Source organism: Zootermopsis nevadensis, unplaced genomic scaffold (assembly GCF_977971745.1).
Source record: "Zootermopsis nevadensis isolate Lab colony 2312 unplaced genomic scaffold, Znev_1.0 Znev_ptg000022l, whole genome shotgun sequence".
NCBI lineage: Eukaryota > Metazoa > Arthropoda > Insecta > Blattodea > Termopsidae > Zootermopsis > Zootermopsis nevadensis.
Window position 1 is genome coordinate 22,468,639 of NW_028259154.1, and position 18,905 is coordinate 22,487,543.

The 18,905-nt window shown below is 36.0% G+C and overlaps 1 protein-coding gene across 2 annotated transcripts in view; it reads right to left on the reverse strand.

Moving 5' to 3' along the window:
• tho2 (THO complex subunit 2-like protein) overlaps positions 1 to 18,905 on the reverse strand; it is a 33,928-nt gene that overhangs the window by 7,030 nt on the left and 7,993 nt on the right. For both annotated transcript variants that reach the window (XR_002544540.2, XM_022073177.2), the window contains exons 12-26: positions 18,087 to 18,273; positions 17,595 to 17,866; positions 16,214 to 16,331; positions 15,623 to 15,802; positions 13,874 to 14,038; positions 12,503 to 12,787; positions 11,194 to 11,310; positions 10,768 to 10,959; positions 9,467 to 9,595; positions 8,375 to 8,635; positions 6,988 to 7,113; positions 6,282 to 6,589; positions 5,249 to 5,435; positions 4,919 to 5,168; positions 4,357 to 4,397 (exon numbers count right to left, since the gene is read on the reverse strand). Coding sequence is in view for 1 of the 2 variants with exons in the window: in XM_022073177.2 (XP_021928869.1) it covers positions 4,357 to 4,397; positions 4,919 to 5,168; positions 5,249 to 5,435; positions 6,282 to 6,589; positions 6,988 to 7,113; positions 8,375 to 8,635; positions 9,467 to 9,595; positions 10,768 to 10,959; positions 11,194 to 11,310; positions 12,503 to 12,787; positions 13,874 to 14,038; positions 15,623 to 15,802; positions 16,214 to 16,331; positions 17,595 to 17,866; positions 18,087 to 18,273 (2,818 nt within the window). In the remaining variant the exon portion in view is untranslated. The remainder of the gene's footprint in view (positions 1 to 4,356; positions 4,398 to 4,918; positions 5,169 to 5,248; positions 5,436 to 6,281; positions 6,590 to 6,987; positions 7,114 to 8,374; positions 8,636 to 9,466; positions 9,596 to 10,767; positions 10,960 to 11,193; positions 11,311 to 12,502; positions 12,788 to 13,873; positions 14,039 to 15,622; positions 15,803 to 16,213; positions 16,332 to 17,594; positions 17,867 to 18,086; positions 18,274 to 18,905) is intronic.

An 18,905-nucleotide genomic window follows, 5' to 3' on the forward strand; every position in this document is an offset into this window, starting at 1 on the left:
GTTAAAAATATTTCAAAACATTGATTTGCAGTTGCTAAACTTGCACTTTTCTGAGAAACATGAGGTGAACCTACTCTGTAAATAAATGTTTCACACAAGCTGTTATCTGCTTCATTCAACAAACCACTTATTATTCTCACAAGGCATATCACACAAACACAGCCTTTGTGCAAAAGGAAAGCTGACACAATTAAAAGTGTTATCCTCAAGTGTGCACGTAAGTTGGTTCAAGGTCAGATTCCAGTAGTATTATTAAACAGAATGAAAAATGTTCTATTATCATATTCTCTCTCACTCCATGCAAAAGTGTAACTGTGAGTCTCATACTTTTTGACAATGAAAATACACATACCATTAATAACAAGTTCCTGCAGATGCAACGAAAAAGCAAACATAACAAATTACCCATTTAATCAAACACTTAATTAAAAACAAACTTTCACCCCAACTACACGTGTGTCAATTGCCATAATCTTGTACACTTTATCTGAAAATAGTGCATTAATCCTAGGAACAGTAACGGGTGATTTTAATAGCCTTGGCTATTCTGAAAATTTTTCATTAGTTGAATAATTAATACACCATATCCTGTAAGAAAGAACATTCTCAACTCCTGAAGCAGTTACATACAGAAAATGATGCAATTTACACTCTTCTAAATGGCAACTCCTTCGGCTATTTTCAAGCTGTATTTTTTAGTTTGGGGTGGGGGCGCAGAGAAATGCTGTTAATAACCATTACAATAGTTTATACAGCTGATTTTAGAGCTGGAAGTCCTACCAAGCATTTGGATTGTGGCTATTAACATCTTTCAAAAATAATATGCCATATTAGCAGCATAACGTGATTGTGTAAATCAATTATAATTTTGCTACTGAAGGGAAGAAGCTTCCAGTATACAGGAGTGGTGACACAATATGCTGTTACACTCTATAACTGCAACAATAAATCTTTTTTTTTATTATTTTAACTTAGAAATGAACCAAAATTTATTTGGGAGTATATCTGAAATAAACGACCCCATTTTCATTCAGCAGGATACTGCCTTCAAACTACGGGACCTAAGGGAAGAATTAATATGGGATTTAATGATGATGATGATAAACAAATGGCAAAAGAAGAAGCTCAAATTTAATTTAAAAGTACCCCAATTTCAGTTTAGCTCAAAGTTCAAATAGCAGTAAAAGATACAATAATATAGAATTCAAAAAAAACAGTACTGGAGGTTCATAAACAACAGATACTGCACATTAAAAAGCCAGTTTTGACAGCTTGCCCTTTTTACAATCATATATGAACTTTTAGTGGGACATAAGCAAAATGGCAACTGCAAATTACCCTACATTTCTATGTTAAGACACTTTACTGTTCTATAATGAATAAAACACATGCCTACCAGAATAAAAGTTTTATAACACCTCACATATTCATATTTAGCCATAGTAAGTTGAAGATATGTGTATTCATCCCAGTAACGGCAAAGCATGATATCTATGTCCACCTTTGAAGCTCATGGACCAAGCTGAGCATCAGAGTAATTATTTTAATATATTTAGAAACTTCCAATGTAACTTGTCTTTGCAGGTCTGCAATCATACATTTCTGATGTGATGCAGGATTAGCATTTATTCTTGTAGTTTGTCAGTCTCATAACATATCAAGAGGAAACAGTTTAAGAAACACTTACTACGTTACAACATGGTAACAATTTATAATAAATGCTGTAGATTTAAACACTACAACATATACGAAAAAATGAAAAGTGACATGAAATACTGATCTTCATGTAAATAGTGTCGATAGTCAGCAATATGCACATTATTAAAGTCCTTCAAACAAAGAGAACAACTGCTAAGAAACAAAATGTTAAGCAGTACTGCATACTCACCAATAGATGAGGAATTTGAGAAATCACTAACCAAATTGTTCTGCATGAAGACTCATATTCATTCAGTAGCCTTCCAAGAAGATGCAACCAGTAAAGAAGAATGTGGCAGAATTCCTGCCTGGGCTGACCAGCACATAAACTTGACTTATTCTTTGGTTGGTTGATTTACTATTGCTCACAAATATGCATACACAGGCACTAGTTTCCTGGTGAATGACGATTGCTTCCCCATTAGCCAGCCAAATGTATAAAAACAACAAGTAGATGGTTTGAAGTGATATAGACCACAGGATGACATGGGAATGAAGTCAGAGCAGTAAAAATCAAAGGAATGTTTCAACTCGTGATTAACCCCGAAGAGAATGTCCATAACCTTAGAGTAGATCCAAATCACCTTGCTCTTTCTTTCAAAAGCTTCGTGGTGTCTTGCCTTGATGACTTCATTATACATCCTTAATCTTCTTCTGCGTAACTTGTATAGTGGGGCGGAGATAAAACAGCAAACTGCCAACTTCAAATCAGTTTGTCTCTAACACTACACTTGTAAGAAACAAGATTCCATAAGCATGTAGATTTAAATGGAACTGAACTCCTTTTGCAACATATTTCCAACACACAATGCTGTTTTTATCAAATAAGCCGTTATAAATTCTTTTATGGCACACAGAAAACATAACATATGAATAATAAATTTGTACTACAGAATATAATATTCAGCATTAAATGAGTATGTTTAAAATTGTACTGTAGAGACATGATATTCATCATCTTGTAACACTGCTGTAATACTTCAGGAGTTGATGTGGATACTTGAACCATCAATCTTCTCTTCCAAACGTGATAAAATTATAAACATCTTCAAAACACAACTGTAAAGCAGTATTCACATTACATCCGTTTCTGTCCTCTACTTACAATGTTCATCAACACGAGATGTGCCATGACACAGATGAGAAATCAAAGCTGATCTCTCTATACTACAAGCGAGTATAGAATGAATTGCACAGAGTGCTATCTTGATCAAACGCAAAAAAATTCTCTACATCCATCTCAGAATGTGCATAAAAATGTAGGGTTTTGATGCTGAAGCCAGATCAACATATTGCCTACAATAGAAAGATGATGGAATCTTGTCTTGACTGACAGCCATGTTTCTCCGACATAGCTCGGAATTCCCATTACGCCGGCACCAAGATCCAAGAATCAAAAACCCACTCCAATGGAAAGATGACTGCTTCATTCATTATGTCTTCAATGACAGTTCTATACATAAAAATGTCTTCTTTCTTCATGTTAAACTTCCAATCTTCTCCAAACACCCAGTCTTCCTCATAAAATGAAGATCATACTGTATAACAAACTGGTGTTATCAGAAGTTTCCTGGACTTTCAGACTTAGGATGAATAATGTCCCCAATAGCATAGAGCAATTTTTAGCTGCAACAACTTTTGAATATTATTTACAATTGTTTCTTCCTTCATAGGTGTCTTCTGACACAATATCTTGAGGAACAGTGATCAACAACATACACTGAATTAAACAACAAATGTTTTACAACTATAATATTTCTGTAATTTTTAGTAATATATCATATATTTTCAACTTGGAGACGGTCACAGCAGTCTTCAAAACTATATACAGCTGAGCAATTATGAATTGTTTCAGGTGTGTTATATGTTGAAAAGTATCTTCTCTCAAGAATTCTTCTATTCATATCCGTACTCTTCATGTTTCTGTTCTTTCACATCGAATATGTGTCACAGGGACATGGCAATACTCTATTTACTAAATATCACTCAAATTTAATTGCCAATATAATTAAGGGCAAGGAAATTTGGCACCAGCAGCTTTGATACTATGTAATATGTATACTATTCATAATTAAAAACTGCTTTCCCTTCTTCTCTTTCTATCCCAAAACCAGAATTGCCGATCCTTCAAGAAATGAAGCCGAGTACATTCGTATGGAAAAATGGTCCTTTATACCCATTAAGAACATTCACTGGGCAATAAAATTCAAAACTATTTTTGGAAAATAACCTAAAAATGTTCTGTAAGATGGCATTGTTGAAAATGAGATCTTCTCCTGGAACCCAAAGTCTAAACAATAATGAACACAACCTTTCATTCCAATATTTATAACCTTCTACATCTTCCACCCCACTAGCCACTGGGAAAAATGACAGAGTGGATAGATTCCCAAGAAGAAACAATACACATGTGACCAGACACCAGGCAGGCCAAACTAGTTGGCAGCAATGGGCACGTGAGCTGCGTTCTGGCTTGCACATGGACAGATGCACACACAGTTGGTTGGTTGGTGTGGGAGACGGAATGGGTTCCATGTAGCCGTTCAGCGAAGCAGGGACCTTGTATCTCACGTCTGTAACCCAGAAAACCTTCCAGCCTGCCTGCAAGCTGCAAGCTGTCTCCCCCTGCCAGCGATGCTAGGAGACTTGGATACTAACCTTCGTGGACGAACCGCCTTCCAGCTTTCTGCGTTTCACATCTGTAACAATGCAACCAAGTTTGCATTTACAGAAGTACTAGAAATACACTTAGTTTCTTACAGCTTGTTATGTTATAGGTGGACAATAAGTGCTGAATATCTTACAATAAAACCAGCATGCTCCTCCAGTTCCATGGAGAGCAGAAAATGACAAACATAACCACTCCAGTGTCGGCTGAAGACCTAAGTATACAATATTAAACCATACAAAATGCAGATGAGTTCATGGCAGTGAAAGCATGGAGGTTTGAAAGCTTCATGTAATAAAATAGGTGGTGTTATGTGAAACTAGATGATGATGATATGGAGAACTGGGATATCTGAACAAAAGGTACAGGCAGACAGTCAATTTCAATTGTTGTTTTAATTATAAAACTCTTGTGATGATAGAATGTCAAGCTGAATTCTTTTCCCTAAAATGGAAATCTCAAATATCACAGGAGTTCCAGTATATCATGACACTTTTGGAAGGAGTACAAGAGAATAAAAATCAATGGGAACTGAACATGAACTACACATACCTCTGTCGACCTCGGGCGGCTCTTGGCTGCGCCTGTGGCCCGAACCCGAACTGCTATTGGAGAGGCTGCTAAGGTCTCTGTCCCGGTCATCATGTGTTGGTTCACGTGGGTAGTAGTGGCTACTACGCTCAATACCCCCACTACTGCTACCACCATAGTACCTCTCACCACTTCCACCGCCACCAAAACGCTGCTGCAACACCTGTTCTTCCTTCAGGCTTGGGTTTGGCATCTCCAGGTAACGGTCATCCTGCAATGTAACCATGCTTGAAACAACTGACTCAAATAAAAACTATTTGTGTGTTAATCTTTTAGTAAAAGTATTCTTACTCGGTAAGCCCTTTCTTCTCTTTGTAATGCCCTCTCCTCTCTTTGGGCAGCTTTATCCTCTTTTTTCTCTTTGGAGCGTTTCTCCCGTTCTCCTTCCTCCCTCCTTTCTTCCTTCTTTGACAACTTTTCTTTCAGCTCATAATCTTTCTCTTTGTTCTTTTCTTTTTCAGATTTCTCTTTAATTGATCTGAAATGAATATCAAATATTAATGTTTGTCATGATGACACTTGTATTCAAAGAAATTGCTTACTTTGAGCTCACAACAGACATATGGCTGGCAAACAACACTACTAACACAACATTAGAAGCCACTATCAATACAGGCAACAGGCAAAAAGCACTGGAGCAACACTATTACAAATTTTTACACTGCTCATTCTGATATCAAACCCATGGTATGTATCACATAACTAATGTTTATCTCTGTCAAAACATTTTTAAACTGACTGTAAAATGAATAACATTCTTCTTTTCCTATGGATCAGATATAAGATGACATCTTTTCCGACGAGATTTCACCAATACCTGTTTTATATTCCTAACACATGGCAAAACTTGTTACATTGTCGTAACCATAACTGATGAATCTGACAGAAGAAAACAGTTAGATGTTCAAATAGGATTCTTGGGGGGGGGGGGGGGGGGGGGGGGGGGCATAAATAAAATTTCAAACCACAGTATGAGACACTTAGGAAAGCCTCACAAAAGATGAAAAAGTTTGTTTTATAAGGGTCATGACAATGATCAGGGCTTGAAAAACAAGGATGCCCACTTGCAAGAAAAGAATTAATTTAATGGAATTTTTGTTTTTAACAGTTCTGACATTGACACCAATTGCTTTCACTGACTGACATCTAACAATGTCTTATAAATTCTTCACTTTTCTGGATACTGAAAGCTGAAATTAATAAATTCTTAGCAGTAGAACAATGAGAATCATGTCAGGCTCGAATAGAACTTGGCATAATTTGCCAAGCCCTGACAATAAAAATAATGATTACTACTACTATTACTGTTACTACTGAAACATACCCTGACAAGGCTTCACGTTTGCCTTCAGATGTACTCGTTGCATTTATGATACCGGACTTGGATGCACTGCTCAATTTGCCACCAGACATCTCTCCTGTAATTGTTGTCTGTTGCTGCTGTTGACGGCCAGCACTTTTTCGCTCACTTCTTTCCTTATTACTCTCTCGAACGGCTCCTGCATCCTTTGTTTTCTCTACTGAGCGATCCTTCTCTTGCTTAATTTCTCCATTCACTTGCTTTGTGGCAACAGTTGCTGCTGGGTTGTTCAGTTCCTGTTTTACTGATCCACAGTCTTGAGATTTTGAAGGCTATAAACAAAAGAAAAATCCAGTGGATCTCCATCAACACCAACATTCATTCACATCATCACATCTCTCCCTAAGCTATTTAAATATTATCCTCCATCTTAGTTGTCAGGATGGTCTCCTTGAAATTACTCCGCCAAAGTGTCATATGCATTTCCTGTTTCTCCCCTCCTATTTTTTGCATGATGGAAAAGAAAGCTATGATGGCTGAAGCAAATTTAATTAAGGTAAATGCAAAGTGTAACAACACTGCACAGAAAAGTAGCCAACAGTGCTGGGAAAGAAAGAGAGATCATATCCAGGCAACAAAAGCTTGCCAAAGTGAGGGACCAACCACCCACATAGCTGGTAAGTGAACTATTTTGATCCTTTTTTGATAGCAAAACCAGAAACAAAGTTACCTTATCACCAACTTGATGGAAATCAGTTTCACGGATCATGGAAGCTGATTTTGCCTTTAGCTGACCACTGTAACTTGTAGCAAGGATAAATAAATCTTGTCTCTGATTTTTCTCCTCCTCACGAACCTGAAATACACATATGTATAAACTTCAAAACTGTTTTTACATTTTAATATAAATTGAACATCTAATAATTGGAAGGCAGCCTGAGATCAACAGATGACAAAACTATAATTCCAGTTAATAAAATATAAAAATATATCATCACCATCCAATGGCATATCTACCAGGGCAGGTTATCTAACAAAGGTGTCTGTCTCCATTCTTCTCCACCCTCTCCTTCTTTCTCCTGTGTCCCTTCTTTCCCCACAGTATCTTATAGATATTACCTCACAGATAGACAACATTAGGCAGGGCTCAAAAATACAAACAAATTCCACTAGCCACTTAACACAATTCATGCCCACAACCTAAAACTTACATCAAAGGATATTTTTAAGATTCAATTAATCACACAATTAATACACATAATACTAATAACAGGTCATTTTAACTTACCTGTGGGAAGTCAGCAAATGCCTCAAGACACCATACCTTTCAATTTATTTTAATTTCTTACATTTATGGAAGTGTAAGTATTAAAGCCAAAGAGACATATGTATGTAATGTGGTAATTAGGATGCCATTTTTTGTAACACAAATAGCGACATGATAAAGCAAAACAATTATATCACTGCCAAACTGCACATCACTTATTATCTGTAACATTCTTCAGAAGCTAGTCTTATAATTCTGACACTAATCCTAATTTAGTGTATCCTGACCAGAGGTTTTCTTTTATTTACTGTTAAATTTACAAGGTTCCAAGAAAATTACAATCATGTTTAATTTCGACAATTTAAAGTTGTCATAAGCCGTGTCCAAATATGTTGTCCCCAAGAAGAATCTTGTAAGCATTTCACTGCAATACAGACAAAATGATTCTCATTCTAGAGTAATCTTTTTGCACAGAAATTTTCAGTTGTACTGTAAGGAGGCCATAGACCTGATTCAACAGTACACTGATTGTACTGACAGCACAGACAATGTACGCAGATAATATAACCACAATTATGAAAAATTGTATTTACAGCCTGTGGCATCTAATATGGATGGCAACTTGTTCACACAGTGAGAAGACATATATATGTTTCTTGTGAATACAGAGCTTGAGCTGTTTCTGGTAATTACAAAAATTGGTCAATTTTCTGAATATGGAAGTGTGCTCAACAAAACTTAGGCTGCAGAAAACTATAATAGTTTTTCATGGAATGTGTCTTTTTTGGTGCAAGGGTGAATTAAAAATTTGGAATGCTCTTATAAATTAATATCTTCAAAAGCAGTTTACCTTCTCAATCTTTCGCTCAATAATCTGACTCAGTTTGGCAAGCACTGGGAAGTGTGGAAGAATCTTAATGAGGATGATAAGTGAATTCCGAATCTGGACATAATCCTTAGAGTCAAGGCAGACAACCATAGCTTTGGTGATTTTGTAATGCCACTTATGACAAACATGGCGGTAGTTTTCATATCCAACATGGTCATTTGCCTCCGAAAACTGGTTGCTTACACGAAACTTGGTTACAAACCCTGGATAGTTTGAACATTCCTGTAACAAGAAAAAAAGTTTGTAATTGTAAGATATGGAGCACAATAGCAAGAAGTTGTAAAACAATTACAAACAGCAAACCTCAAACTGAATTTAACAGGTAAATTTGTCTCTCAAATTTATATCTTTTTTGTGGTTTACTTAATAGCACTTTCTCAAATGTACAGATTATAGAGTTGAATAGAATGACTAAATGATACATTGGGAAGGATGTGGAAGCAGATGTGATCTGTTTTAATGTTATCAACCCAGAATTTATCAGTAGGGACCGAAGAAAATCACCAATGCCTCAACAGGAACATGTAGCAAGAATTCTAAATACTCAACTGGAACATTTGGTCAAAGAAATTATATGAAAACTTATTATAACAGAACAGACAATGAAAAAGCTATGACCAACTATATATTATAAGTCAGGATTAATGATGAGCACAGATGGGAAAACAAAAACTTAAAGAAAACATTTTGAAGAGTATATTAAATTAAAATAAACAAGCTGAAACAGCTTACACATGGCCATATGATGAAACAAAACTGGTTAAAAAACATCCAGGGACAGATCCAGGGAAGGGCAAAAGAATTTTTGGTTAGGTTAGGTTACAAGGATTCTAATGAGGGACACCACAGAAGGATTAATGGGTGGTACATTATTGGACACAAAAGGAAGGAACATGGCACAGAAGAGAGAAGCATTCATGTAATCAATACTTGTGATGAAAGAAACAATTCAACATAAATAAAAAGATGTATATTTAGAATTGTAATTACATAAGTTTCAACACCTTAGACTACATCATAACTAAAAAGAAAATATTAATTTGCATTACTAACCTTCTCAAAAGTAGCTTTCTCAGAATGCCACCTCATAACAGTCTCCAGCATGGCACAGAGAAACCTACCATAGCGATTAGCCTCATTTTCAGTGCACGATGTTACTGAATATGTGATATCACAGAAAAGCTGCAAAAGAATACAAATTTCAATAAACTCTGTCCTTGCAACTGAACTGAACCCATATTGCCTGGGAGATAAGTAAGTTATCACTCCTAACAAGCTGAACCGTGTATGATGTTCAGCTTGCACAATAAATTACCATTTACTGCATTAAGATATATACATAGTGAGAAACATTTGCAGCTATTTCATTAGTTCTTCAGATCGGCTTATGAGTTCAAACATCAAGGCTTTCCAGAACATAAGCATGCTCACTAGACTGAGTTCTAAAAATTAAGTCTTTAAATGGGAGAGGTGGTTCAAGAACATTGAAGTTTAATTCAAGGTATTTATGTTTGACAGCAGTAATGACAGTTGTTTCTGCTGGAACCTTTACTGGGAACCATGGCTGAATCACCGACTGCTTTGATTTTATTGAAACTGTCACTAAAGTTTGCTGTAGGCAGGAGATGAATTTAGCAGAACATGAACCACAAATATATTTTGAAAAAAGTGGTTAATTTGAACCAAAATCAGGAGGAGGATTCATTGTGCAGCAAGAACCCATTCTAATCCAAGGCATTTTCCTTACTTGGAAACCGATGAACACAGTGTGGGTTCACAACCACCATGATGGCCATGTATTCCTTCTGGTTTTGATTTTGTCACAACCCGAGTCCTGAGACTGACAAATGTAAACATCCGCACTGGATATGAATACAATCTTCTTCTTCTATGGCTCTCCAGTCCGTATTCGGTCCATGGCCTCCTCAATTCTCCTCTTCCATTCAGTCCTATTGTTAGGTCCATTCTGTCCGAGGCTTTGATTGAGGTTTTGAAACATCTTCCTTTTTACGGTGCAAGGTTGTTAGCCTTGCGAACAACCCCCAACCAGGAGGACCAGGGTACCTGTCTTAGTCTGACCTCTCCCTCTTGACTAATTTGGCTAGGGAGGCCCTACCAGTAGCTATGCTACCGCCAGCATAGCTCTTGGGGTCACTGAGGTACTCAAGCCACACCACCACGACAAGGAGCAGATAGATACAATATGCCTCCAAGAATATATCAGCAAAGGAAACTGCTGTATTACCTCTCAGTTACAAAATCCACATGTAATACTTGTAGAAGATGTATTATGCATAGATCAATATCTGGCACTACTTGTTCTATTTTTAAGATAAAAGTATAATGATACTCACTCTGTCATAGCACAGCAAAGTGGAGAAGTTGGCAGTCTTAAGACTGTGAATAGTGTGCACAAACTTAGCACAGTACACAGCATCTGTAGCTGTGAAAATACATCTTGGGAATAGGCAGAGTTGCAGGAATTGTGTGATGGTCTCATTCTTTGCTGATTTGGCTGATCGTGACAAGAACCAAGAATCCTTTTCCTGTAATTAATAATGCAACAATGTTTACGGTTTGTTTGTAGGTAATGCTATATCAACCACACAGTATACCAACTAAGATAATTATTATGCACAGTTAGCTGCAAACACTTAACCAGGATAGACAGTTCCAAGCTAACAAGTTGAATGATAATTAATGTACACACAATGTAATGTAAGACTGACATGTGGAGTGAAGTTGGTAAACCAGTTTAGACAGCTATCTTAAAACAATACCTGTTTTAACCTGGCCATAACTTTCTCAACATGTTCATGCTGTTTCTTCTTTTCTTCCTGAAGTTTCTCCATGAGTGCTGTATATCTCTCTTGTTCCTTCTTGCCCTTGCTGGCAGCCTGAAAAAGAAAACAAGTCTCTTAATTTGCCCCACAATCTCTTGACAAGTGGGATGGCCTCTGTATACCAAAATATTCAGTAGTATCACAAATTCAGTAGCTGCCTTGATATTTATTTATATAAGACAACTGTTGCCTTAACTTTTTGATACAAAATGACATTAAATATATATGAAATCTTTACTTCTTTTGCACTTGTTTAAATGTTTCTCTACATTCTAAGAAAATGCAGAAACAAGAAATGGAGTTTTACTATATGCTTCTGTATTAAAAGCATAAATCACACAGTGCAGAACACTATCATTCACTAACTCCCATTTTTTTAATAATGCTCTTGCCTTTACTGTATTCTGATGAACCAATTGTGAATTATGAATACTTGACACTTGAGCATGTGCGTTATTATTAGTTATCACCTGCAGTCATTCAGAAAAAGGCAGAGAAGGAGAACAATGTGTATTGAAGATCATGAAGTAAACATTAACAAAAAACACAATGATGAGGATAAGCATAGAACTGGTGCTTGAATGATGTAAGCATTTTGTTTTGAGACACAATTAAGTTGACTTCACTGACATCGTTTGAACAGTTTGTGCAACTTCAGAACAGACCTGATGGGCCTAAACCTTGTTTGAAAGAAGAAGAAGAAGAAGCCAGCTGACTTCCTTGGACATCAGTTCCATTACACAACATACAGTTTGTTGGGATGGCAAGAGTGAAGGAGAAGGGATACTGCAGTGCACACGACACAATGTTAAAATGACACTGCTGCCTCAACAGTCATAAAAACTTTACTGCAAGCTAACACAGAAGCTGTCTTTCACATGGAATCAGATCCATTCATCAATCTGATCAGATGGGAAATGGAGGTAGAATACAAAGCACAGGAGCAACAGAACTAAATGACTGATTATTGGACTATATAACAATGCTCCTAAAACTGAAGAGATTGTATAGTATCATGCAAGATGGAAAGATGATCATGAAAGGGAAGTATTTAAGGGCTTGGAAGGGGGCAGTTGTACATTCAAGGCACCATCCTAAGACTGAAGAAATACTATAAAGAACCCAGTCAGTGTAACCAAGCAACACAGCTGACATTGATAGTCAAACAGCGCACATCCTAAATGTAAGTCCAGAGCACTGCCACAACAACTAAAAACAACATATTCATAACAAAAATGAATCTTACCATGTCTTTGGAGTCCATTACTTGAAGGGAGAGTTGTTTGATCTTGTTGATTTCTCGCTGATAACAATCATTAGGAACAAACAGATCATACATTGTTAGAGACCAGAAAGTCACCAGGAACTGGGGAGAGATGTCTTCCCACACCTTAGGAGGATGCAATGGCCGAACAGAAGCAACTATAGGGCTCATAACTTCACCAGCAGCCTCACAGTACTTCTGGTGTTTTGCTGAAGGAGATAATTTCTTGCAGTTTGGATCAGCCTTGCGCAATGCATCATACTTCAGCTGAAAGTATATAACAGAACCGTGGTCAGTTAAATATGAATAGTCTATCGTCTTCCACCATTCATTCCAAACAATATCTACTGTCTACAAAATATATGAGTACAGTAATTATTTGAACAATGCAGGACTCCACTTTGTGTTCATAATTATTTTACAGAACACAGAAAAATTGCTTACATCCAAGTTAATGTAGAATGAAGAACCCAACCAGGCACCACTTTGAAACTTACTGAGAACTGGGACAGCTCAGTCATCTAAATGACTGGCAATGGTCTATAAGACTGTTATTTGATTCCTGTCAAGGGCAGGATTCTTTCCCATGAAATTGTCAACAGGCTCTATGGTCAATTTAGCCCCTAATACAATGGGTACTGGGGCCCAAGACAAAAAGGTGAAGTGACCACTTACCTCCATCTAGAACCATGGTCAAGAATGCACTGAGCTTTACCTTCTGCTCCTATGTATACAAGGCAGAGTTTATACACAGGGACAGCTTTTTCTTTACTGCTGCATACTCAAGCATCATTACCCAGCATTCCTCTATCAACCATGCACAAGCATGTAACATCATATTCATAAAGTCAGTTCTTTGTTATAATTTACTAACATACTGATAAATGCTTTCCATGAATATAGCATTATGTGGCAATGTTAAAAAATATATAAATAAATAAGTAAAAAACATAACACTGTATTAGTCTTCCTATATTTTAACAATAATACCAACTTATGTCAAGATATGAAATTATGAAGGTAAAGATTATTTTCTTTTTAAAAGTAGGAGAAGATAAAATACATGTTTTCTTAATATTTCTGGTTAAACATTTTCTGCTGGAAACACTCACAGATCTATTAACTCCTTGCACAAAAATGTCAAGTATGTCTCATAAGATCAAATGGCATAACACTGCAGTACATATGTAACCACTTTTCAAATATTTTTAAGTTTTTACCTATTGTTCCATTCCTCTAATTCTCTTCTCTCTGACCATTTCAAATGAGAAGGCATCTTCCTCATTCATGATAGAATCATTCTGTCCACAGCAGTGACAATGTTGAAAAACATAATAATTTAATAGCACTCACATTAATAGCATGTGTGAACATGGGCCGTGCCAAGAAAAAAGCAACATCAGCATGGATGTGATAGTCTGCCAGCATACTGTGGATGGTAGGCAACTTTGTCACATATTCTTCCATTGACAATGTAGAACCCAGGAATGTACCAAACTGAACCAATGTATCTTGGCACTAGAGAGAGAGAAAAAAAATATGTCAAGGTTGAATATTAGTTTCTCGCTGCCTGAAGTAAGGCAGCATTTCTCAATCAATGTTTATAGGTCTGCTGCAAGCATTTCAAATTTACATGCATATTTTACAAAATGTGTTTATAACCATAAGACCTTGTGTAATCCTGCTTTTTCATCTCTTTGGCTTGTGCACCAGCTTTTTTGTTGAATTATTACAAAAATTCACCTAATGCATATAAAGAAGGATGTTAACATTTCAAAAGTACCAAAAATGCACTGTGAGACAGTGACAATGTTGAAATAATTCAGATGGCAATCCTAACAGTAGTGAAGCATAACAGTAATATAAGTATACTATTGCATTGTCATTAATTTTTTATGTTATGCTGTTTTATTAGCTATCAAGTGCACTTGTGAAATTTTTATAGGCTGGAACATTAATAAGATTGATCACTTTTTAATCGTTGGTATGTTTCATTAAAATAATAATCTTTTCCTGATGTTACAAAAATGATAATGTGTCTTGTTGGAGGGTGCACAGTATTTGGATAAATATGGCAAAACAACTTTCATGTCTTCAGGAGCAATCTCTAAAATCTAAATTTTAAACTTCCTCACTTTCAGAGTTTACCAGATAACACCACTACAACAAACTATAATATTTGCACTACAGAATGAACCAAAACAAAGTGGAATCATCCTGAAATCCTACAATAATATGAAACACACCATGCTGAAGTGAGTGTTTATGATTCTGATGAAACAGACTATGGTAAACAATATGTGAATTCTAGTGTATGCAAGTATTAAAGCCACAACTGAGTACATTTCAAGAGTGGTAGTTACAGCTTGCTATTTTATGTAGCACAAATATACTCAGCCATATGAGCAAAGGAAGTCATACAGCATAGAAATTGTGCAAAAATAATGTTAAAAAATGAGAAGAAGGAAATAAGGAAACACAGTGAAACTCATGACATTCAAGAAGGTCTCTACATCATCTGTTGTTGGCCCACCAGCTCAATATCAGCAACAACTTTTGCAAACTATGCAAATAATGCAGTAACAAAATTATCATCACATAAATTTATTTTCCACACATTTCTCTTCCACCTAATTCAAGATTCCTACTCGGAGCTTAATTCTATGATGCAAAATTAAATCCCCATTTATGTTTCTCTGAGGACCAATGTACATCCACACTACACAATGGAAGAAATCAGTTATTAATAACAACCTTGGAAGGACCTTAGAAAGTAAAGACTGAATAAAGTAAAAATTTGTTCTTACCAACACAGGGTTCAACAAATGTCATCTCAATTCACCATTAAGATAAAAATATCAATTATCTAGCATCCAAAAAGTCACAATAAAACACGGATATTAATACATGCAGCATTTTATAATTGTTTAGTTCCCAGCAAAAATCTTTCATTCAATACAAACAAGATTATTTGTTTTGTTTCTAACCCATGTACCTTAGCATAGAAATAATTTAATTGTATTTATCATTAAAACTTACACACATTCCTTCAAGATGTACTTTATGAGGTAAAAGTAACTCAGCAAAAGAAAGTCTTCATACCTGATCATACAGTTTACCAACAAGTTTTAAATGACTCTTGTCTGTTTCCTTGTACACAACACAGTATCTCTGCTGGGCCATGAGAAGACACAAAGCCACAGCCAAATTTTGCTCTGACAGTGCTTCTTTTAATCTCTGTGATGACTTTTTTGTGTTCCGCACCTGGCTAAAGTATCCGGCCTGAAAATTCCAACACATTAGTACCTTCAAGTCATGCAATTCTGCTCACATGTACACCACATCCAAACAGCAAAATGTTCAAATATAATTGTTCCATTAAAGTTTAGAGATACCAGCTTCTTTTACCTTGGAAATTTCAAGTGCCATGTAAATAGCTTTTTCTTAAAAGGGCACTGAACAAGCCACTTGAAATAAAAGACAACAGGACACAGTATGCACTATAAAGCCCCATTATATACAGCAAACATACTCATACAGAAGGCAACACGTTCAACATCTGCTAAAAACTTGTACGAACTGGCATTAAGTTCACAGTTGATTTCATGTATTTATGTAGAATTTAAGGCATAAACTTATAGTTCAGAACTTCGTGTATAAAAACCCGAGTTCTTAATCTGAAAACCAACATACCTCTCCTTTCAACAGTTCACCACCAGCCATTGCTTCTAGCTGTTCTGGTGTCATTTCCTCTGCTGCTTCAATGCCAGCCATCTTCTGAACAATCTCCTTCAAAATCAGAAGGTCCAAACTGGAAATCAAAAACCAACACAATTCCATAAAAATCATTTAAACAATTATATTTAAGGTAAGTAATGTTTTCAGCTCCAGTTATCCAACAATAATTTACTAAAAAATTCCCTTGAAAGATTTTAAAAAAACATGTGCAAATATTTAACAAACTTCCTATAGCATGCTTGTATGAGTACGGGGGAGAAAACATGAAGCCCGGCTGATAAAATAAAAAAAATATAGAATTCTTGTAACTGGTACTCAATGTGTTATCACAAGAAGATTACCGAGTCTATACTGCAGCAACCTGGTGCTACTCTTCAGATAAGAAACAAGAGACACTCCACATAAAAAAACAATCACACCAAGTAACATCTTACCATGCCACTGAAGTTCATAAAAGTTTTTAAATGTTTCAGAAATTAAGTTGGGGATTAACTTTAAATCTAGATAAGACAATGTATTGGAATTTAGGAAATACTAATGACGCACTGATAATGGAAACGGGAGAAATAATAAAGAGGACAGAAAAGATTAAATATCTAGGAGCGATGATAGGAGACCAAGGGATGTATGAAACTGAAACAGAGGAAAGAATAAAACAAGGAAGGAGACTCATAGGAGCCCTCAACCCAATATTATGGGACAAAAATATCACAAAAAGAACGAAAAAGAGAATATATAAAACGATGATACAAAGCGTGGTTCTTTATGGAGCAGAAATTTGGCAACTCTCGGAACAACAAAATAAATTGAGAATAATGGAAATGGATTTCCTAAGAAAAGCGGCTGGAATTTCCAGAAGAGAGAGAGAGTGAGAAACGAAAGGATTAGAGAAATCATGAGGATGGATCGAGATATAATTGAGGAGATAGAGAAAAGACAACTGATTTGGTACGGACACGTGCAAAGGATGGAGGAAAGGTTACCAAAGAAGACTATGAAATGGCAACCAAAAGAGAGAAGGAAGAGAGGGAGACTGAGACCAGGATGGAACAACAGAATTATAAGAACCATGATAGAGTGGAAACTACATCCGGAAGGATGGGAAAATAGAGAAGAATGGAAGAAAATATTAGGCACCAGAAGACCGAAGTAACGGTCAAGAAACAGAAGAAGAAGAGAGAAATTAAATTGCTTCAAATCTGTTCATTTTATATCAATTTTGGACAAAACCAAGCATCTGTACATGCTAATCACTTCAATTTAAGTCTGCTCATATTCTTGACCTTTCTCTCTTTTATAAAGCAGACATAGTTCGTAAGTAAATTACTGTTCATACCTCTTCTGTGCCTTCAGTTGGTTGGCAACATATTGCAACAATCCTGTAAGTTCAATGTTGTACTTCTTGAAAATGGCACCACAGAAAGAGGCAAGGCTTTGTAGCCACAAAGAGATTGATGTTCCATCGTGTTTGAAACGATCACGATCTGCCGATGCTAAGGACTCAATGAGACAGTAGCCCAGTACATCGTATGACAAACTTGTCAGGTATTTTAACGAATCAACGACTGGATTAATGAGGTTGTCATAGATCTGGATCTGAACTAGAACCTGGAGATATAACAAACAAAACAAATTACATGAGTGATGTTCCCACAGCAGTGATCATGTCAATGTTGGTCTTCTGGGTTGAACGCTGTGTGGAATTGTAGGTATCTACCAAACATTTTGAAGGAACATAACGTCTGTATGAAGGCATATGGGAGAGTGATGTAAAGATCCACACTTACCTAGTAATATATTAAATGTAAAATTCTAAATGCCAACATACATAGTCAAAGAGGAATCCGGGTGAGCAATGTGTTAGTTTTCCTATGAGCCTCCCAACAGGTTTAATATTCTCCTTGCTAACTCTCTTCATAATAGACTTGATCTTCTTCAGTGCTTCACCTCGTTTCCGCAACAATTTTGCATGCTGTTGATAAGTTTCATTCTTCCAACGGCTGTACAAACAGTACCTTAAATCAAAGAACAAATTTAAATGAGGACTGAAAATTAAAATTTTTATAATATCCTCAAAGTCTGAATATTTACATTTATTAACATCCTCTGTCATGAAAAATATGTATTGGAAACATAATTGCAGTCAGTACTTTAGAATGTTTTCTTTGACAATGTCACACATTCAGAAGAGTTCTCCAAAGAAATTTAATAAGCTAGTCTCACAACCTACAGCTTATTATACAACAATCCATGTACCTATGTGTTGCACTAAGCATTTCATAAAAAGTTTTGTGAATTTATGAACCCAGAAACCAAATTCACACAAGGTGTGAGAAAAACACCCCTAAGGTAAAATGTACGCAAATAATCATCATACAGCATAAAGGTAGCAGTCACCAGATATCGTAAGATATATAATAAATCTTTCAATGATACAAAGAGTGCATGAAATGAGGAATGACATGTTTGGCACTATTTGATCTATTACTAATTTTAAATTTCACATTTTATTCACTTATAAGAAAGTAACTTGCTGCGTCAATTGCCGATGGTAATGTACACTGACTAGTCAGCTGCACATGTAATAAGCTAACCATTCCAGTGCCATACCAAAAGTTACTGAATTTATAATTGTCTTTTGAACTCT